Genomic DNA, 19710 nt, shown 5'->3' on the forward strand with positions numbered 1-19710 from the left:
AGCATATCCTCGATCAAAACTTCATTTTGTTTTGGTGTGAATCTGCTTTCACATCTTTTGAATTGTTATCCTCTATCTACCAATGATAAAAAATGACTTTAAAAAGAATCCATTAAATTCTATTTAAGAATCGATCACATGAAAATGGATTGAAAGCATTTACATTTAAGGAAATTAACCACCAAATATTAGTTGTGAATCCACAAAATTTCATATTTTTTCATTAATCAAACCAAAATAAATCATCAAAATTCTTTTGTGTTTGCAAAACGAAATTTTTTACCCAAATTTCAGTTTTTTTCCATCAATCAAATCAAAATAATTCACCACATTTGTTTTTTGCAAAACGAAATAATCCACCAAATTTCAGATTTTTTCAACAACCAAACCAAAATAATTCATCACATTTGTGTTTGCAAACCAAACTAAAATAATCCAACAAATTTCATATATTTTCATTGATCAAACCAAAATAAATCACCACATATATGCATATTCCATGGATTACACAAAGAATTGAAAATAGAGTTGGGAATTCTTCACAAAACGACATTTCGACGGTTGATCACATAAAATTGTTAAAAATAGTTGGGGTTCTTCACAGATCCGCATATTTGATGGTCAATGCGAAGTAAAACCCATTAAAGATCATAATAAAACCGAAAAATGGCACCAGACCAACAAATAGATCGTATAAGACTTGAAAATAGAGTTACGATTCATCACAGTCGAAAATAGAGTATGGTTCTTCAACAAATCAACATGATTTAATGGATTTTACTTGGAAATAGCCCCGTTACTTGCTCGGTCGAAGTTGAAGTTCGATCAAAATACTGCAGTTCAATCGTGTGTTTGATGGCAAGGTTCTATTAGCTCTTCGATGGCAAGGTTCTATTAGCTCTTCGATTGAGATGTTTTAATTCGTAGGGTGTTACTTGGAAAAAGAGTATATGTTGAAGGGTAGAAGAGACTTTTCAGGCGAGGCATTTTACGAAGTTTGCCTTTCTTGCAAACACAAATTGGAAAAAGCTCAAATATATCACTCGTCAAAACTGGGGTTCAGAAGTGAATTTTGACTTTATTTTATTCATATCAAACAATAATCATGTTAACTATTTGCTTTGAAAGGCGAAAATTGTGCAAAAAAGTTGTTGAAAAGCGTTACCAAACAGCATCTACATGATTACAAGATCTAGGAATCACTCAACTTTTTCTTGACCTTGGTCTTCTCTTGTATATTAATCCAAAATGACTTAATGGCCCATCATTTTCAATCTCATCTTGGCCCTTTGTAGAAAATTCTTTATTTTGTTATTTGCCAAATTTGATTGTTTTCAACTTTTTTCCAAAATCTAATATTGTCTTGAAGTTTGAATGTTGTTGTAGATATAATCTTAAGATTGAAGATTAGGGTAAACTACCTTTTAGGAAAAAAAAAAAAAGCTAAGAAGAATGGTTTTGGGAAGAAAATTTGAGGGCCTTAGACTTGAGTTGAAGATGGGGGTATTAAGGTAACTTTTTTATTTATATGTCAAAAAGGTTTAGTTCAATGGGGGCATATCTCAAATATTCATCAAGACGTAGAATTACCATAGGCTTGTCAATGGATATTTGAAAATTTGAATCTGATTCAAATTCATATATGATTTTAATATTCAAGTATATTTCGAATAAAAATTCAGATGTAACAATATTCGATCGGATTAAAATTTGATTCAAGCGTATCGTACTTCTCCTTTGTAAATTATAATTTTATATAATACTTGATAGGCTATCAAGTGGGGCTAGTGTCATTCTTGCTAGGCTATTAATGTCAATCCAATATCATAATGCTAGAATTTAAAAACATATTTCTTTTACTACTTTCAATTATAATTTAAAAACATATTTCTTTTTCTACTTTTAGTACTAGCTACTTATCATCAATTTTGAGAAGTCTTTTACCTCTTCACCTTCATTTCTATTCCTCCATGAGAGTCTGTTTTGATTTATCAAAAGAAAAGATTTTTGCTGGCATGATCTTTTTAAGCACCATCTCACCTATATGAAATTTTCTTCCAAGGAAACAAAAGTTCGCTCGACCATGCAAGAGTAGGTCAACAAGCTCAATTACATCGACCCTCAAATCAAAGGAAATGTCTTATCATGCATGCCATTCCCTATTCTCAAACTTCTACTTCTAAGGGCCTCATAGTGGGGTAGTTTAAGGATATGAATTCCATTGAAATTACAGATTCACAATCGAGTTGCTATCAAGAAGAAGTCTATTAAAAGAAGATGATAAAAATGAGAGGAGAAGGTTTTTGAATATATTTTTACAATTATCAAAATAAATAACGAGAGAAACATAAGGCTAGAAGAAGACAATGGAGAAGACGAAGATGAGAGAGAGAAGTGTTAGAAGAAGACGTCGTCGAATATGAGAAAAATAGAAGGATTGCTTCTTTTACAAGTATAAGATTCAGATTATATATATATATGTGGGAAATGTTCAGTAACAAACATTTTGGCAAAACATTTTTCAAAACATGGGTTAGAGGTTTTGGAATGGGCTGATTTTTTGTGAGGATGATTTATACGGTGAGGAGATCATCCTCACCAAAAATCAGCCCATTCTCAAACTTATAACCCCATCAAAAATGGTTTACAAAAAATGGACGGTCCACGATTTTTCAACTTGTAAACATGGGGCTAGAAGTTTTGGAATGGGCTGATTTTTGGTGAGGATGATCTCCTCACAAAAAATCAGCCCATTCCAAAACCTCTAACCCATGTGTTTGAAAAATGTTTTGCCAAAATGTTTGTTGCTGAACGGGACCCTATATATATATATTTCACAAGTTCAAGACGAAACAAGGGTGGAAGATGATTGGATTTGAAAAAAAAAATATAGGATTTTTTACACAAAGATGAAGATTCATCAAGGGTGGAAGATGATGAAACTGAATGCGAATAGATGATTGGATTAAAAAAGGGTTTTTAAAAATTGAATTCGAATTGGATATTATCCGAAAAGTTAATTGGATTCAAATTCGGATTGTGATTATGAATATTCATCAGATTTCGAATTTGAATGTTAGTATTTTTTTTTTCGAATCCAAAGTTGTAAAAATGGACGAATTTCAAACTTCCACCCAACTCTCAAAACTTAAAATATAAAAAATTAATTTATTTGAATATTTTTTTAAAAGGTCCTAGAATTTGATCCTTGACTACTCCGAAGCATTGGATCATGTTTTTGGATGACACAAAGTGAGTCCAATGACTTCGAATAATACAATAGTGTGTATCTAAAAAATGTTGACATGTCAACTAAAATTTTGAAGTAGGTTAGCTACTAGGGGTGTCAATCGGTTGGATCCTATGAATATTAGAATCATAACCATTATATTTTATCGATTTTGGGTCTTGTCGATTCCGATTCCGATTCCTATTCTCAAGAATTGAATGAGAAAAATTATTTCAAAATCATTATAAAAAAGATTCATTCTAAAAAATAACATATTATTTGTAAATTACCAACTTAATAATAATTTGTTCCACTAATAAGATGATTTAATGACTTTTAATTTTAAAAATTAAAAATTATCTCTTTTACAAGTAATAAAAAAAATAAAAAAAATGACCCATTTTAACATCAAATATATAATTTATATGAAATTTGAAGAATTTTATATCACATATGTTAATTTTAAAATATGGGATAACCTTCAATCATGTATAATGTAAAAAATAAATGACAAATAAATTGGTTCCAGGTACCTATTGGATAGAACATAATGGTTCCGGTTCCGGTTCCGTTTCCTGTTCCTATCGGTTCGGTTTCATATCAGACCTGGTTCGAATCAATTCCAATAAAAAGTGAATTGAAACCGGAGTTTTTGATTTCGGTTTCGGTTCGAGTTTGGTTTCGGGTAAATGGGCACCCATTGACACCCCTATCAGCCATTCCAAAGATTTTGGACTTTTTTCCCCCGTTTCGGAAAGACCGATGTAAACGTTGTTTCTCATTGAGAGACCAAAATCACCCAAAAATGTAACAAAAACCCTAAGAGCGTAAAGTCAAAACCCACTATTTTCAAACCCTTCTCAGCTCCCGCTCTGTTGCGGTGAGTAAAGAACATACTACAGACCACAGCGGGAACGAGGAGATGTGAAATGGTTTGAGATGCAAAAGCTGTTGCGTCGAAGCACTTCAGGCCCCACTTCTCGAGGGCTTAAGTATAATAAGAAATTAATTTTTGCCCCCTCTTTCCTCTTTCCGCCACCACAAATGCTCGCCACCACCACCACCACCACCACCACAACTCTCTTCTCCAAGAAACCTACTTTCACCCCTTTCACTTCCTCTTGTTCCGGCATTTCCCATTGTTCGGTCGATACTAGACCGCTACCCGGTCGAGCTTGGGTGGGTTTTAAAGAAAACCGGCCGGTATCATCTTGGACCGCTTGGTTCCATAACAAGTCCGAGGGTTCGAAGAATTTGGAGACAGAAGAAGAACCATCATCATCGTTGCCACTAACATCACTGGGTTGCGAACATAAGCCTTTGAGGTTGCAGAGGAGACATAAGGGTTCCTCTAGTGGTGGTGGTGATGATGGTTCTGTACATGAGAATCCTGACCTTCTTAAGATTCCGGGTGTCGGACCTCGGAATCTAAGGAAGCTTGTTGATAAGGGTATAGGAGGAGTTGCAGAGCTCAGACAACTCTACAAAGATAAGGTAAATCATCTACTGGTCCATTTATTTATTTATCTCGTTTTTGAATTGTAGTGGAAAAATTCCATTTGATCGTTCAAGAAGATTCAAACAGAGAAAATAAAACAGAACACAAGAGATTTACGTGATTCGGCAATATTGCCTACGTCCACGGGTGGTGATGATAATTCTTTATTGACGAAAACTGCGAAAATACAATACTTTGGGTTTCTGAACTTGAAATATATATGGCATCCTAGGGCGAAACCCGCATTTTCTAAATACGAAAATACCATCAGAAGTTGTAGGGCCGTGACGCCCAAAAAAATCCCAATCTTGGGACCCAATGATACTGCTGGCATATGCACAAAGCTTACCTTTCATGCTCTCATCTATCACAATATTGATCAAAAGGGCCAATGAGATGGTTTAGGCAGCCATTGGGGCTGCCTCATCTAGTTAATCAAACGTAGGATTCTTGTAGCCACCCGTATCAGCAATACAATTCAGATATTAGTATTTTTTGTTTGTTTGTATTTTGCATTATCCTACACTCTTTATCTAGTTATCTTGTACATATTCATTATGTGAAGTATTTGTTAACTAAGTGAAACCCAATCTTGAGTTGCCCGTACTTTGTGTAAATAGAGAGAACCCATCCTAAGATATTTGGTGCTTTCTAATATGTTCTTCTATGCAGTTTTTTGGAAAGTCTAGCCAGAAAATGGTTGAATTCTTAAAGAGTTCCGTAGGAATCATTCACAGAAACCATGCGGAGAGCATTACCTCATTTATTAAAGAGAGTGTGGATGACGAGTTGAAGGAGGAAAACCCAAACTCAGATGCGAAACCTTCCCATAATAAACGGCTCACTTTCTGTGTTGAGGGAAATATCAGTGTTGGAAAGACAACTTTCCTTCAGAGAATAGCTAATGAAACACTTGAACTTCGTGATCTTGTTGAGGTAGTTCCAGAACCTATTTCCAAGTGGCAGGACGTCGGACCCGATCACTTTAATATACTGGATGCTTTCTATGCTGAACCACATAGATATGCCTATACCTTTCAAAATTACGTGTTTGTGACAAGGGTCATGCAGGAACGAGAATCCGCTGGTGGAGTTAAGCCTCTTAGATTGATGGAAAGGAGTGTTTTCACTGATAAGATGGTATGCACCCAGTTCTTTATTAATCCTTGATAAAATGAACCATAAATTATTATAATTCTTTCCAAATTGCGGTCTCTACATTATGATTAATTTTTGGTCCTTCCCATTAGGGAAATATAACTTTTGAAAAATAATAGGGTAAATTAGACTTTGACCCCCTATGGTTTGGTGTAATTCTATGACCCCCTAATGTTTTGACAATTGCACTTACTTCCCCTATAGTTATGTAACAGACTCATTTACCTCCTCCCTATCTACTTGCTGTCAAACAAACAATTAAATATTAATTTTAAATTCTTATAAAGACAATTGACCCTTTTTAAAATGTCATTCTTTTTCATAATCATAAATATCTTTGTGACAAAATGGATTCATGCAGCATTAAGGAAGACCTTGACTATAGACCAGTTGATGGTAAGAGGAATTCATGGACCAAATGTTTGCTTGCTTTGCCTAGGAGATTAGGAGTCCATTGAGCATGTGCTTCTTCATTGCGTTTTTGCGAAACAGATTTGGAGTTTCTTCCTAACTAGATTTGGTTTGGAGGGATGCTTCCCTGCCTCTATTTTGGAATTGTTCCAGTCGTGGCAGGAGTGGGGTAAGAAAGTGCTTTGGAGGAACACTCCATTTGCGATCTGCTGGGGGATCTAGAAGGAAAGGAACAACAGGTGTTTTGAAGACAAGAGCGTGGACTACTTAGTTGTCTCGATGTTGATCCTTTCGTGTATCTTTTTTTGGTGTAAGGTGTTCATTGAATTTAGGGGGGTGTTTTTCGCAGATTTTGTGGCTAGATGGGATTGAGTTTGTAATCTCTTTTCTTTAGTCTTGTCCTTGTATCTTCCTAGTTGGTCATCTCGACCACTTCTTCAATAAATCTCTTTGCTTATAAATAAATAAAAAAAGGATTCATGCATAAAAGTGTGAAAATGTTTACATGAGGTCATTTTTTTCAACGAAAAAAAGATAAAATAAGAGGGTAAAATAGTAAAATGGCATTTGAACCTTGACAAATAACAACGTCATTGATAGGGGAGGTAAGTGCGATTGTCAAAACGATAAGGGATCAACATAGAATTATGCCAAGCCATAGGGGGTCAAAATTTAATTTACACATTATAATAATTTGGAGGTTCACATACCCATGCTTTTGTTTTACATTGTTACATAAAGGTCTTTGTACGAGCCGTTCATGAAGCAAAATGGATGAATGAGATGGAGATCAGCATCTATGATTCATGGTTCGATCCAGTTGTTTCATCTCTGCCTGGACTCATCCCCGATGGATTCATTTATCTTAGAGCGAGCCCTGATACCTGCCACAAGAGAATGATGTTACGCAAGAGAGAAGAGGAGGGCGGTGTTTCCCTGGATTATCTACGTGATTTGCATGAAAAGCATGAGAGTTGGCTTTTTCCCTCCCAAAGTGGTAATCACGGTGTATTGTCCATCAGTCAGTTACCACTTCATATGGATAACTCCTTACATCCTGATATAAGGGACCGTGTGTTCTATTTGGAGGGTGATCATATGCATTCAAGTATTCAAAAGGTTCATACTTTGGAACTTCACCATCAACTGTTTATTATTATTAATTTTTTTATAAGTGGGGACTTCACCATCAACCTCTCTTTTAACATTATGTCTTGCGTGTCTATTTATAACCAGGTTCCTGCTTTGGTTCTGGACTGCGAACCCAACATTGATTTCAGCAAAGATATTGAAGCAAAGCGACAGTAAGATTACAATAACTTCTTCAGATTTCTGGAACTTGTTATTTTCTAGGGAAAATTACTAGAAGGACCTTGACGGAGGGATTTCTTTCTAAATAGTCCATAAGTTTTGTACGATAGCTTGATAGTCCATTTAGTCAAATGGTTAGGTTTTCAACGGCGATTGCAATCATTTCCAACTATTTTTTATTGTGAATGACAAATGGAAATGTATACTTCTAATTTTGAACATTTAGATGTATTTTTTGATTTATTTCGACGATTTATAACAAAAAATGAAGGACAAAGTTGAGATTCCAAAAGTTTTATACACTGTCAAGCTCACCACTTTTTACCCCCCCCCCAATAGTTTTTATGTACATTTTCAAAATGCTTGAAAAAACCTTTGAAAATGACTTCTTCTTTCTCAAATCCTCTCCGTTGCAATGGAGTCTCCGAAACTTGACTGGGATGCTGGAAATCCAATTTTTTTGGAAAATAAAATGGTGAGTTCGAACGGTTAGGAAAATTTCAACATTTCAATTGTGAGAAATGTGGGGAGTGGGGTTCGGGAAATTATTAGAAAGAAAAGTTTTACTTAATGGATTATTAAGAGAAGCCCTAAGACTTATTGACTAATTAGAAAGAAATCCTTCCACCAGGGTCCTTTAAGTAATTTTCCCTATTTTCTATATACAATTGGTAAATAGCAGTACATACTGTTAATCATTGCACCTATCGGGCTTGTAAATGGGAGTACATATTACACCTTGAATGTGAATTTGTAAAATGCACACTAATGCAGTTCTGGTTTGAGCTTTTGTGAAGGTATGCTCGCCAAGTAGCAGAGTTCTTCGAGTATGTGAAGAAAAAGAAAGAAATTCCATCTCAAAAAGCTGGCAATGTTGCAAATGGTTCAAGCCAACATGTGCTACTGCCCCCTAAAGGATTGTGGGTACAAGATGGGAGTCGTTTTCCCGAGTCATCGCTGAACTCTCTCAATTTTAGAAGAGCAATGTCGTACCTTTCCCGATCCAAGAATTGTATTTGACTTGTGCCAGTGTTATGCTCAACCTATCTTGCTTGTAAATGTGTGCCAATTGTTGACCGTCGACTCTTCTGATCTCTAAATGCCAATGAAATGGTTACCAATGTGGATTTTAGAAGGGAAATGTCGTATCCTTTCCGCTAGCTGATGTGTTTAAATGGATCCAACATTTGTATCTGACTTACCCGCGTGCCACGTGTAGCTTCTTGTGCTTGTAAATGTTTGCTAATTGTTAACCATTGAATCTTTTGATCTCCAAATGCTAATGAAATGGTTACTAATGTATTAATGTTCTTGAGAATTTTGTCTGTGCTTGTCGGAAGATACTATTTGGTCTCTAGTACGAGATTCTGCTTGTATTTATAATTATGATCTTATGTAATATATGGGCAGGCATCCGTAGACTCATGGAAAATAAACTCATATGTTCAGTCACAATTTTGACCGTGTAAGCATGAAATCCAACGGTTGACATAAATCTTAGGGATATGGGATGGATTCTCAAGATACATATCTTGTTACAATTGTTGGATTTCATGTTTACACAGGTGGGATTGTGAGTGAACATGGGAGTTAATTTTCCATGAGTCCACCGATCCCAACCCGTAATGTAAACCTCTTGATTGTCTATGTAATGTATTTATCCCCAAACAACACTAAGGTGTCCTTTTCGGATGGAGACACCCTCGCCAGTGCACTACTGGTTGGAGGGGTGGAATAGCAGGGAGGAGGATGAAGTTAGTTCCACATCAACCAAACATTTGAGATTTTGGATTATAGGTAGTTTAATTCTCGTACCTTTTAACAACGCGTTTTAAAGTTGTGAGGGAAAATTCAGAGCGGACAACATTATTATTTGGTCAAGGATGAGGGGATTACAAATGGTATGAGTTGTCCATTTCATGAACTCGTTACATCACATTTACTCATTACAAATCCGAGATGATTCATTTGATATTTTGAAAATATCGTTAGGTTAATGAAAATTCAGCCGAGTAAACCAGGTTTTGTATTCTTTTGTAAATCAAATTTTATGTTTCTTAACTACACAGATTTATTTATATATACATTATAATTATTTAACTACAAATATATATTAATTAATAATTTTAAAATCGTTTAGATGGTCAACTCGTCCACTGATTTGGACGAGTTATCAGCATGGTTTTAAAACTCGATTTTACGTCCATGAATGAGACTGAGTTGCCTCAGATGAGTCGTCCAATTTATTTGGGTCAGTCTCGTTCAACAATAAGACAATGGACTGAATTTTGAGAAACACGTCAAGTTTTAGATGACTTGTCTATTTGTCTTATTAGTGGACGATACCCAAAATTTTACTTATTACACTCCAACTATATTTAAAAAAATTAGTACAATAAACATATCATTCTCTCACTTTAGGAAAGAACATTAAGTCTGGATACTTTCTTTCTTTGATGGAGAGCTATCGAAGAGCAATGAACACGAGATCAAACCAATCGACTTGTGGCGAAATTCCCAAACACATGAAGAACATATCGTATGTTTTTTCGTGTGACAATCTCGCTAATATAAAATAACGAAATTGCTTATATTTTTTATTTTTCAACATGATAATCTCGTTGGTTATAAAAGTGACGAACATGTAGGTTCACTACTTTTTAGTAAGATTGTTGTAAAGGGATAAAATCGTCTTCTATCTGGATCGCTTATTTGTATCATCAACATGCATCTTGAGGTAATCATGTGGTATCATTTGAAGATGACTCTATTTTATTAGAGAATAATCTCAATTTAAGAGGATTATCTTATTTTTTTATGTAATTTATAATTTAGATAAGGGGTAATAAGGTCAATTGTAATTAAGTATGATTAAGATTTTTTTTAGGATTTTTCTATTTAAAGATCTTGAGGCTATTTTAAAAAGAGGAAAGGAGGAAAAGAAGAGACCGATGTAAGGAGGTCATGTAAAAAAACAAAGATTTATGATGAAACGACTCTTCGATCTCGTGGAGTTAGACACATTTGTCAAATCACGTAAAAAAATCTTGTGTTTCTCTTTTTCATATTATTTATGTTATTTTATAGATTTAATGATTGAGATCAATTTATCACAAAATCGACCTCTACAAACGTCATTATAGAAATCAACGAAATTGTCACTTTGAAAAAACCTCACTATATTTTATTTCAGTGAGCGAGATGCCACTTGAAAAAATCTGCGTTTTGGGAATTAAAATGAACAATAATAGCCTTCCATTCCGTGCATATAGTTTGGTGTGTCATAAGTAAAAGTTAGTCCGTCAATAGAAGTTATCTATGGGAAAAAAAAAACGAAGCTCGCGTCTCGTCGAGATAATCGAGATGATTTACCGAGTCAACGCGGTGATTAGAAGAGAAGAGAATCGGTTCAGGCCCCAATGCCAAGTCCCATGTACAGATGTAGTAAGAGGAGGTCGAGTGGGCGAGCAATACAGATGACATGAAACGTGGACACTACCAAACATTCCAATGTGATTTTTTTTTCTTCTTCTTCGAGTCTCTCCCTCGAAACCCTAACCCTAAAATCCTAAACAACCAAACCAGTCGTTCTTGATAAAGAGAGAGATGGAGTTTCAGACGAACCACCATTTTTTTGAGAAACGTCCGATTGTCAAATCTAAGACTCCTGCTGTTAGATGGTTCAAGAAATGGTGAGATCTTTTATCTTCTTTTAATTTTTTTAGGGTTTGAAATTTGGATCGATTCATTCCTTAAAGTGTGATTTGTTTTCTAATTCCTTTCTTCTGGACCATCGATTTCATGCTTTTTAATTATATATATTTAAAAAAAATAAAAAATTCTTTTGTTGTTGTTGTGGAGTCTTTTTTTGGGTTCCCATATCAAATTATGAATTACAGCTATTGAATTATTTATGTGAAGTTGTTTGGGAAATACTAAAGATGTTGAACAGATTCAACCCCAAAAATACAAGAAAAATATTTCAAATAAAAAAATAGCTTGTTGGAGATCATAGATTAGATTGAACTGAAAACAAACTCAAAAAACGTCATGGACAATGAATTGGTTGTGATATTAAGAATATAGGTGATATTTTCTAAAACTTGAATTGGGGTGCACCTCAAAAGTAATATCTCAGATATTTTCTCATGCCCTTTTTTTTTTTTTTTTTCGAGAGAGAGTTGAAAGACTGTTTCACTCTCCACAGAAGCCCACTTCTCTAGAGAAGGGTATAATGCTAATACTTATTGGAGAGTATTACTAGAGTATGCACGAGCATTCTTTGGGGTTAAGGGGGTTAAAAGAGGAAAAATAATAAAGTTAGAAGGGTATTATTAAAAAATCTTTGAGGGTTAAGGGTGGTAAAAGAGGAAAAATAATAAAGTTGGAGAAGTATTATTATAAAGAAAGGGAGGAGAAGAGGAAAGACAATAAATTTGGAGGTGTAATATTGGAAAAGGGTAGAAGAAGAAAGAGCATAAATTTGAAGATTACCTTTGTGGAAAGCTCGTTATTTGTCGAAAGGGGGTAAATTAACTTTTAGAAAAAGTACACTCTAGTATCCCGGCGTACTTTTTGTCTCTTTTTACAATGCCCGTTAGTGTGGAGGCAAAGTTAAGGAAGTTGTTTGGGGATTTCTTGTGGCATGATATGAAGGGGAAGAGGAAATTCCATTTAGTTAATTAGAAGTGCATTTGCCGGCCGAAGAAGAATAGGGGTTTAGGGATAAAAAATCTTAGAGTTATGAATAAGGCGCTTCTTGGGAAGTGGTTGTGAAAAGAGTAGTTTTTGGAGAAAGGTGATTGCGACTAAGTTTGGCGAGAGAGCTTTAGGTTGGGAGAGTGGAACGACGAGAGCTTCCTATGGTTGTGGTGTTTGGAAAGGTATTCAACGGATTCTTCCTTATTTACAAGGTAACATGTGCTTTAAAGTTGGGAATGGTATTTTGATCCATTTTTGGGAGGAAGTGTGGTGCAGTATTGAAAGTCTCAAAGTTTGTTTTCTGACTTTGTTCTCCATTTCTTTGAAAAAAGAAAGGAGAGTGGTTGATTTTTTGAATTTCTTTGTTGGAGGGGTATTTTGGGATTTGAATTTTAAAAGATTGCTTAATGATTGGGAGATAGAGGATGTATCCGGGCTTCTAAGAATGCTTGAAACTTTGGTAGGTAATTTTGGAGGTGAGGATGTTCATGTTTGGAGGTTAGAAAAAATGGGTGTTCTCAGTTAGCTCTCTCTACCTTAATGTATTAAATCCGTCGGGAACTTTTCCTTTTAAAGAGGTGTGGGGAGCTTCGGTCCCATCCAAAATTGTGTTCTTTATCTGAGTGGGAGTTCAGGGAAAGTTGTTAACCTTCGGCAATCTCATGAAAAATGGGATTATTTCGGTTAATTTTTGTAGCTTGTGCAAATCGGATGGCGAATCTATGAATCACATCCTACTTCATTGTGAGTATGCTTTCAGGGTTTGGTCCCATTTCTTTTACTTATTCGGATTGTCAGGGTGCATGTCTAGGTCCCTTTGAATTGTGTTTGAGTGTTGGTCTCAATGGAGAGTGGATTTTCAAGCGTTAAAGAGGAAGTAATGGACCATTTTTCCCTTTTCCATTTGTTGGGGTTTGTGGCGTGAAAGGAGTGGCAGGATTTTTGAGAATAAGGAGCATGAAATCCATGAGGTGACCATTGACATTCTAGGCCTTTGTTTCATTGGAGTTTGGTGTTCATTGAAGCGAGCGGGATTTCTTTTGAAGACCTCTTCGGAAGGTGGGATTGGGTTTGTAATCTTACAGGTAATTTGTAACTGTTTTTGTTTATTGTTGTTTTTGTTTAATACCTTGTTTTGCTTCCTTTTGTACTTTCTTTGGGGTTTTAGGTCATCTCGATTGCCCCCGTTAATATATTTTTCTTTTTAATCATCACAAAAAATAGAGGAAGAAGAGAAAAGGTAAAACATGTCATCGAGATACATTGTTTATGGGGTATAAATCTTGAGATAGAGAGTGGGACGTACTGTTGTATTTTATTTATATAGATATATCACGATGAGATTACAAAAATGATCTCATATGACCAATGCTAAGTTAAGAGAGAGAGAGGCTAAAGGGTATTTTACTGCCCCTAGATGAAAATGCGGGAAAGCTAGAGTAACTCGGACACTCAACGATGTGGTGAATGATCTTACTGTAAATGAGCTATCACGACTCCTCTTCAAAACTTGTTTATCCTTGTCTTTGTAAGAAATAGGGTGCTTTAGATGCATCACATGTGGGGGTCGGTATAGAATTTACCTTCGAATCGTTGAAATTGTTTCTAAAGCAGTGGTCTCAAAAACCCTTGTCAATGACCATAGCCCAACATTTTGAATGGCTAGACTTTTGTTATTTTATTTGAAATGGATTTCATATGAGAGAACTAGGTCATTGATGGAGAATTTTTACACCTAATATCCTCAATATTTTGAATCCCATTCCCTTTTCCTTTTTGAAATTAATGCACTTCTTACATTATATAGCAGCACATTTGTTCCATTTTAAAGATATATATATATATATTTGTTTTTGTTTTTGTTTTTGGTCAGTAAGCCTGTTTTTAATGAGATCAGTAACTTGGTGATGGTGGGAGTTGAAATCGGGTCTATGGTGTCATCGCCCATGGACTTTAACCAACTAAGCTAGCAGGCGCCCTCAAAGCCCTACTTGGTTGTTTGACACCTTTTTACTTATCATTTTTTTTTTTTTTGAGCTACGTGTTATAGATCTTGATAATAGCCTAATGTTATCTTCTAGGGTTACCCAAGATGTTGCATCAACTGGTGGGAAGTGCTTACTTTTGAAATGGGTCACAGGTAAATTGTCTCTCAATTATTCAATTATTAATATTTCCTATTCTCAAATATAGTGAGTAAATCAGATTTAGTGTTTAGTTCTCAGATGTTTTCATTGAGGTTTTTATGAACCGCTTGAGTTGAAATAAGATCCTTGTAAAAGATAATATTTATTGTGGGTATTTCTCATGTCAAATTTAAGATCCACCTTCGCCAATTCTTAAAATTGATAACCAATAAAGAAAGAGCTATAAGAATGTAGAGGGTTTGGATTTACTGGCTACGTGTTTTGTGGCTTTAATTTGCACTCCATATTCTAGTTTGGAGACGGAAATACCCACATTAATATAAGGTCAGATTCCAGCGTTGAATAGATAAATGGACAAGCGCTGTTGAGAGCTTTTGTTGTCTCTTGGACTTGCTCCTTGTGCATCACCTAGAAAAAAGAAGTTTAATGAGTTAAGTTATTGTGAAATTAGCCATTTTCTAACTTGATCATGGGTTCTTACTTCATTCAGTTAGGCATCGTACTTGTTACTCTTTTTCATTTTGGCTTATATTTCTTGTTGGATGATAGAGCATTGTTAATACACAGCCTGATGAGATATAAACCTGTCAACCTGGATTGTAGAATGGTAGTCTATGCTCATACTTGATGCATATTATGATTTGGGAAGCCGAAATTGAACTGACCAACGATGACATTTTATTGCCAAGGGATTCCGATTTTGTATTAGGGGTAAGATACAATATGTTGGTGGCATTAGTAGTCATATTCAAATTTGAAACCATACAATTAATCTGTTGGTCACCTTTAAATAGCTTAAGTTTACTTTTGTAAAAAAACAAGTACAGCGGTAACTGATCATACTTGACATCTGTACACATGCTTATGCAATTCTGTAAGAGCATAAAAAGGCTAAGCTTCTCTCATAATGTTACACACTTTGTAATGGGATTGACATTATCATTTAGAATGCACAACTTGAGTTCTAGTTTGCCATCAAAGACTCAAAGTTACTGGTTGGCTTGAACAACTCCTTTCACCTGACCATGTATTTTGGTGGTTTATGAGGTTTCTTTCATGAATGGATATCAGTAAGCCTTGTAATTTGATCAATTTCCCTCATACTTATTAAACTTGAAGCTTGACATATTTTCCTTATGAACTATCTCCAATGGATTGGAACAAAAGTAGGAAACTTATTACTATCAAGAGCAAATTTTTTTTTTTCTTCTGTCATGCAATATTATTTCTGTGACAAACCTTATTAATATTTTGTTTAGAGGACATGTTGAAGGTAATAAAAGACAAGAATAAAGAGCCAGAGCCAGAAGAGCCAGAACCAGAACCAACTACAGAAGTTCTTTTCCTTTGCAGCTATGAAGGCTGTGGTAAAACTTTTATTGATGCTGGGGCTTTGAGGAAGCATTCTCACATCCATGGGGAGAGACAATATGTTTGTCATTACGAGGGATGCGAAAAGGTAACACGTTTAACATCTTTACAGTATTCAGCATTGTTTTAATGGCACGTACATGCAACGCTCAACTACCATATAGACCAAAGAGATAATATTGTAAGTCAAGGAATTTCATCTTGAAGTTATTGTTATTTTCACTTGCATTCTAGATCAATTTTGCATATTAGTATTTTGTAGGCTTTTTTGGTCCAATTAAGTTCTTGGATCATTCGATAAGTTTCAAGCACTAATCGTAACATGTGTCTCTGTTGCAGAAATTTTTGGACAGTTCCAAGCTGAAAAGGCACTTTCTTATTCACACAGGAGAGAGGCATTTTGTATGTACACATGAAGGCTGTGGTAAGGTGATCATTCTACCCTCTCTGAGCTTTTCACCAAATGAGATTTTTGTTTACTTTGTTTCTTGTATTTCTAACTTCAATGCTTTGCTGTCATGTGCTAGTAACTTGAACAAGTACTTGTTCGTGAACTTTCCAGACACTCCTTATTGTCTAGTCATTTTTATTTACTTGAAATTGTGTGTGAACTATTTGATGCAATCTCTTATTTATTTGTAGAACGTCTATAGATGATTTATTGGATATTCATAATATCATTCTACAACAAAGAGGAATTCCACGAACCCAGATTCATGTAAAAAAGAATACAAATAAAGTTCTAATATTTATAAGCCATTGTTGATTTGCAACTCCAACAATGTTTGGCTATTCTTTCTACTACTTTTTTTCTCTCTCTCATTACTCTGGCTCTCTCCATGTCAAACAGACTTTTTGTGCTTCTTCCAGTCTTAGATTGGTATTATGCTGTTTTTAGTTAGAGTGGTTATTACTTATTACAGGTTTTACATTTTGTTTGAGTGATTAAGAACTCAGAAAGTTGGAAATATGAAATTATGAATGTTTTGTTTGTTTTTTATTTTTATTTTTATGAGTTTGGAATTTAGATTTGAATGACTTATAATATATATATATATATATATTTGAATGTTAAACTTTTGGAATGTGAAGTTCTGAATTGTTATAATTTCCCCCCCCCATATTTGTTCCCTGATTTTCTTGTTTATTTTAATTTTTGCCCTTCGTTATTTATATATCTAATTGCTTACCTATGTAAAAATACTTGTTTGCTGGCCTTGCACGTTATGCCTTGAAGTTTATGCACAGTGCTTTGGCATTTAAAGACACTGTAATGCCACAGTGCCTTAGCTTGTGAAATGTTTTGCCTCATACCTTTGCATTTAAAGATCCTGGATCCAGATTTATACATCTGTGGCACAATTATGTGAATCGATTAATCGAGTATGGAGTAACAACGTTGAATTATGCCAAGTCAAAAGAAAATGCTTGAGGTCAAGAGTCGTTGAATTTGCATTTAAAGATCCTCAAGAGTCGTGCTTGAGGTCACTCTAGCACGACTCTTTATAATATTTGAAATCATGGGGCATTATTAGAAAAATGTCTGTTTTAAAAAAAATTCTGAGTATTTTAATTTCTTATTGTTTGGCAATTAAGGAGCCAAATGTGGTTGTTATTTTACTTTCTCATTTACTGAGAGCCAATAGTTGGTTTTGGGTCTCATCTAAAATTTTGGTGTTGAAATCCCTTATAACTGTTGTCTAAGGAAAAAGATCATAAATTAATTTCTCTTATGGTTTGCTTCTTACTATTGTTCCTGCCTCACGCGTTAGCGTCTGACATCACTGATGATTTACCATTCAAAGAATTTTTAAGACAATTCATAATTATATTTGAGTCTCTTATTGTATGCTATTAAATGCACAGGCGTTCTCCCTGGATTTCAACTTAAGGGCACATATGCGAACTCATTCACAAGAGAACTATCATATTTGCCCCTACGTGGATTGTGGGAAGAGGTACGCTCATGAGTACAAGTTAAGAACTCACATTAAGGCTCACCATGAAAAGGTACGTGTCATTCCCTTTGTAACTTTGCTTCATGTTGTACCGGTTGCATCATTTTTTCTCTTTCTTTCTTTCCTTGCCTTTCGAGTGTATTCATTTTGAGAACTTCTATTAACGCACCAACTTTTACTTATTACACATGAAACTATATAAGACAACGGTTTAGTTTCTCAAGGATTCGTGTGTTGTAAGTAAAATGTGGTATGCCAATATAATCTCTCTTCATTTTTCAGTCAAGAAGAATATTTGTTGAAGTGTGTGCACATTTACTGGACAACTTTTCTTCATCAAATCAATAAATACCTATGTTTTTATCTGGTAATTGTTTATTTTAACTCCCTGTAGATTGTAAGTGTGGGGTTCATTAGGTGATATTAATTTAAATTTAGAGAGCTGATATTGGCACCACAGCTTTACTTACTACACCCCAATTAAAAATAAAGAAAATAAGTGAATTGTTGAAAATGCGTAAAAGTTGGGGTGCCAATAGAGGCCCTCTATTTTTTTGGGTTAAGGATTTTATATGAGCCTAAGCATAATTGTAAACAACTATTGAAATTGTTTGACCAACTGTTATAATGTTTTGTAATGTTGAGATTATAATTTGAGCCAAACCTTTGTAATGTTTGAGCACTGTGTTCTAATCTTTTAATTGGTGTGATAAATAATTTAAGAAATTGAGGTATTATAGGTAAAAGTTGGGGTGCCAATAGAAACTCTCCAAATTTATTTACTTTTTGGTTGTAAATACTGGAATTGTTTACATAAAAATACATGATTTCAGGGATCAAAACCCATTTTTCAAGCTAAAAACTTCATTCTGCATACCAAAATCCGCCGATATATTTAAAACTCTTCTTTCTCTGTTATCTAGAATAGATCGATAGTTGGTTTTAATAGTATATTTCCCCATAATATCACAGAACATGCCGACAGATATTGTGAAACAAACCCCACCTTCAGAGAAGCTACCCACTTCTACAAAGCCCATGGCCGTGACTGTGGCTTATGGTTCTGCTTCTTCTGACCGTCCTTACGCCTGCCCTTACCAAGGATGTGAGAAATCCTACATTCATGAATATAAGCTAAACCTCCATTTGAGAAGAGAGCATCCCGGTCATAACCCCGAGGAGAATGGCAAGCACACTTCCGAAATTGACAATGACATGGATGAAGGCAGTGATCAAGATGTGTATCCCGGAAAAAGTGGCAATGGAAAGAACTCTAAACGAAGCAAACAGAAGCCGGTCTTGAAGATGCCACCTTCGAAAACTGCACAAAGGAAAGTTGTCGGTCCCTCTAATATGGATATAATGAAAAAACAGTGGCCGAGCAAAGACATGTATGAAGAAGAAGAAGAAGATAGCGAGGAAACAGAAGAGGATCGTGAAAATGTTGAAGAGGATCAACGGAGGTATGTGGAATCTGAGGATGATGAAGAGACGGAGGATGAGGATTAAGGCATTATCCTACTTCAAGACTAGTTAGTGCCATCCATATATGTAAGTTATTTTATCCTTTTTTCTGTGAACTTTATCGTCGAAGAAGCACGGATTCAATTGTAATAGTTTTAACAAATTTGATTTGTATTTTTTTTTTTTCCTTCACCTTGATTGGGTAATTTGAATGTGATGTTTTTCATGGTTGATTCAAAAGTCCCCATATAAATGTTTTTCATGGTTGATTCGAAATTGTCAAAGTTCTTATAAAAACCCTAGAGGCTGAGCAAGATTTGCACCAGTGGGGCAAATTAATTTTCATTCAGTGCATCTGACATATTAATAATAGAGAGCTTCTATTGGCACTCCAACTTTTACTTATTACTCCCCAATTAAAAACTAAAGAAAATAATTGGTTGAGAATGAGTAAAAGTTGGG

At 34.9% G+C, this 19710-nt stretch overlaps 2 protein-coding genes across 5 annotated transcripts; both read left to right on the top strand.

The window, feature by feature from the left end:
• Nucleotides 1-3993: 3993 nt before the first annotated feature.
• LOC147404296 (uncharacterized) lies at nt 3994-8926 on the top strand. The gene is made up of 5 exons (XM_086440176.1): nt 3994-4723; nt 5400-5867; nt 7038-7415; nt 7533-7600; nt 8405-8926. Exons 1-5 carry the CDS (start codon nt 4169-4171, stop codon nt 8625-8627), a joined length of 1692 nt encoding a protein of 563 aa, XP_086296302.1. The 5' UTR covers nt 3994-4168; the 3' UTR covers nt 8628-8926.
• A 2135-nt stretch (nt 8927-11061) lies between these two features.
• On the top strand, nt 11062-19440 carry YY1 (zinc finger (C2H2 type) family protein). 4 transcript variants are annotated; one of them, XM_086440178.1, is made up of 6 exons: nt 11062-11299; nt 14390-14448; nt 15715-15914; nt 16166-16255; nt 17693-17836; nt 18757-19440. In XM_086440178.1, exons 1-6 carry the CDS (start codon nt 11214-11216, stop codon nt 19291-19293), a joined length of 1116 nt encoding a protein of 371 aa, XP_086296304.1. In that variant the 5' UTR covers nt 11062-11213; the 3' UTR covers nt 19294-19440. The 4 variants fall into 4 exon arrangements, with proteins under 4 accessions (XP_086296304.1, XP_086296305.1, XP_086296307.1 ...); XM_086440180.1 differs by lacking the exon at nt 11062-11299 and adding an exon at nt 13341-13393; XM_086440179.1 differs by lacking the exon at nt 14390-14448 and having other exon boundaries at nt 11083-11299; nt 15729-15914.
• Nucleotides 19441-19710: the final 270 nt, after the last annotated feature.

Source organism: Akebia trifoliata, chromosome 4, assembly GCF_017979445.1.
Source record: "Akebia trifoliata isolate Shusen 1 chromosome 4, ASM1797944v1, whole genome shotgun sequence".
NCBI classification, from domain to species: Eukaryota; Viridiplantae; Streptophyta; class Magnoliopsida; order Ranunculales; family Lardizabalaceae; genus Akebia; species Akebia trifoliata.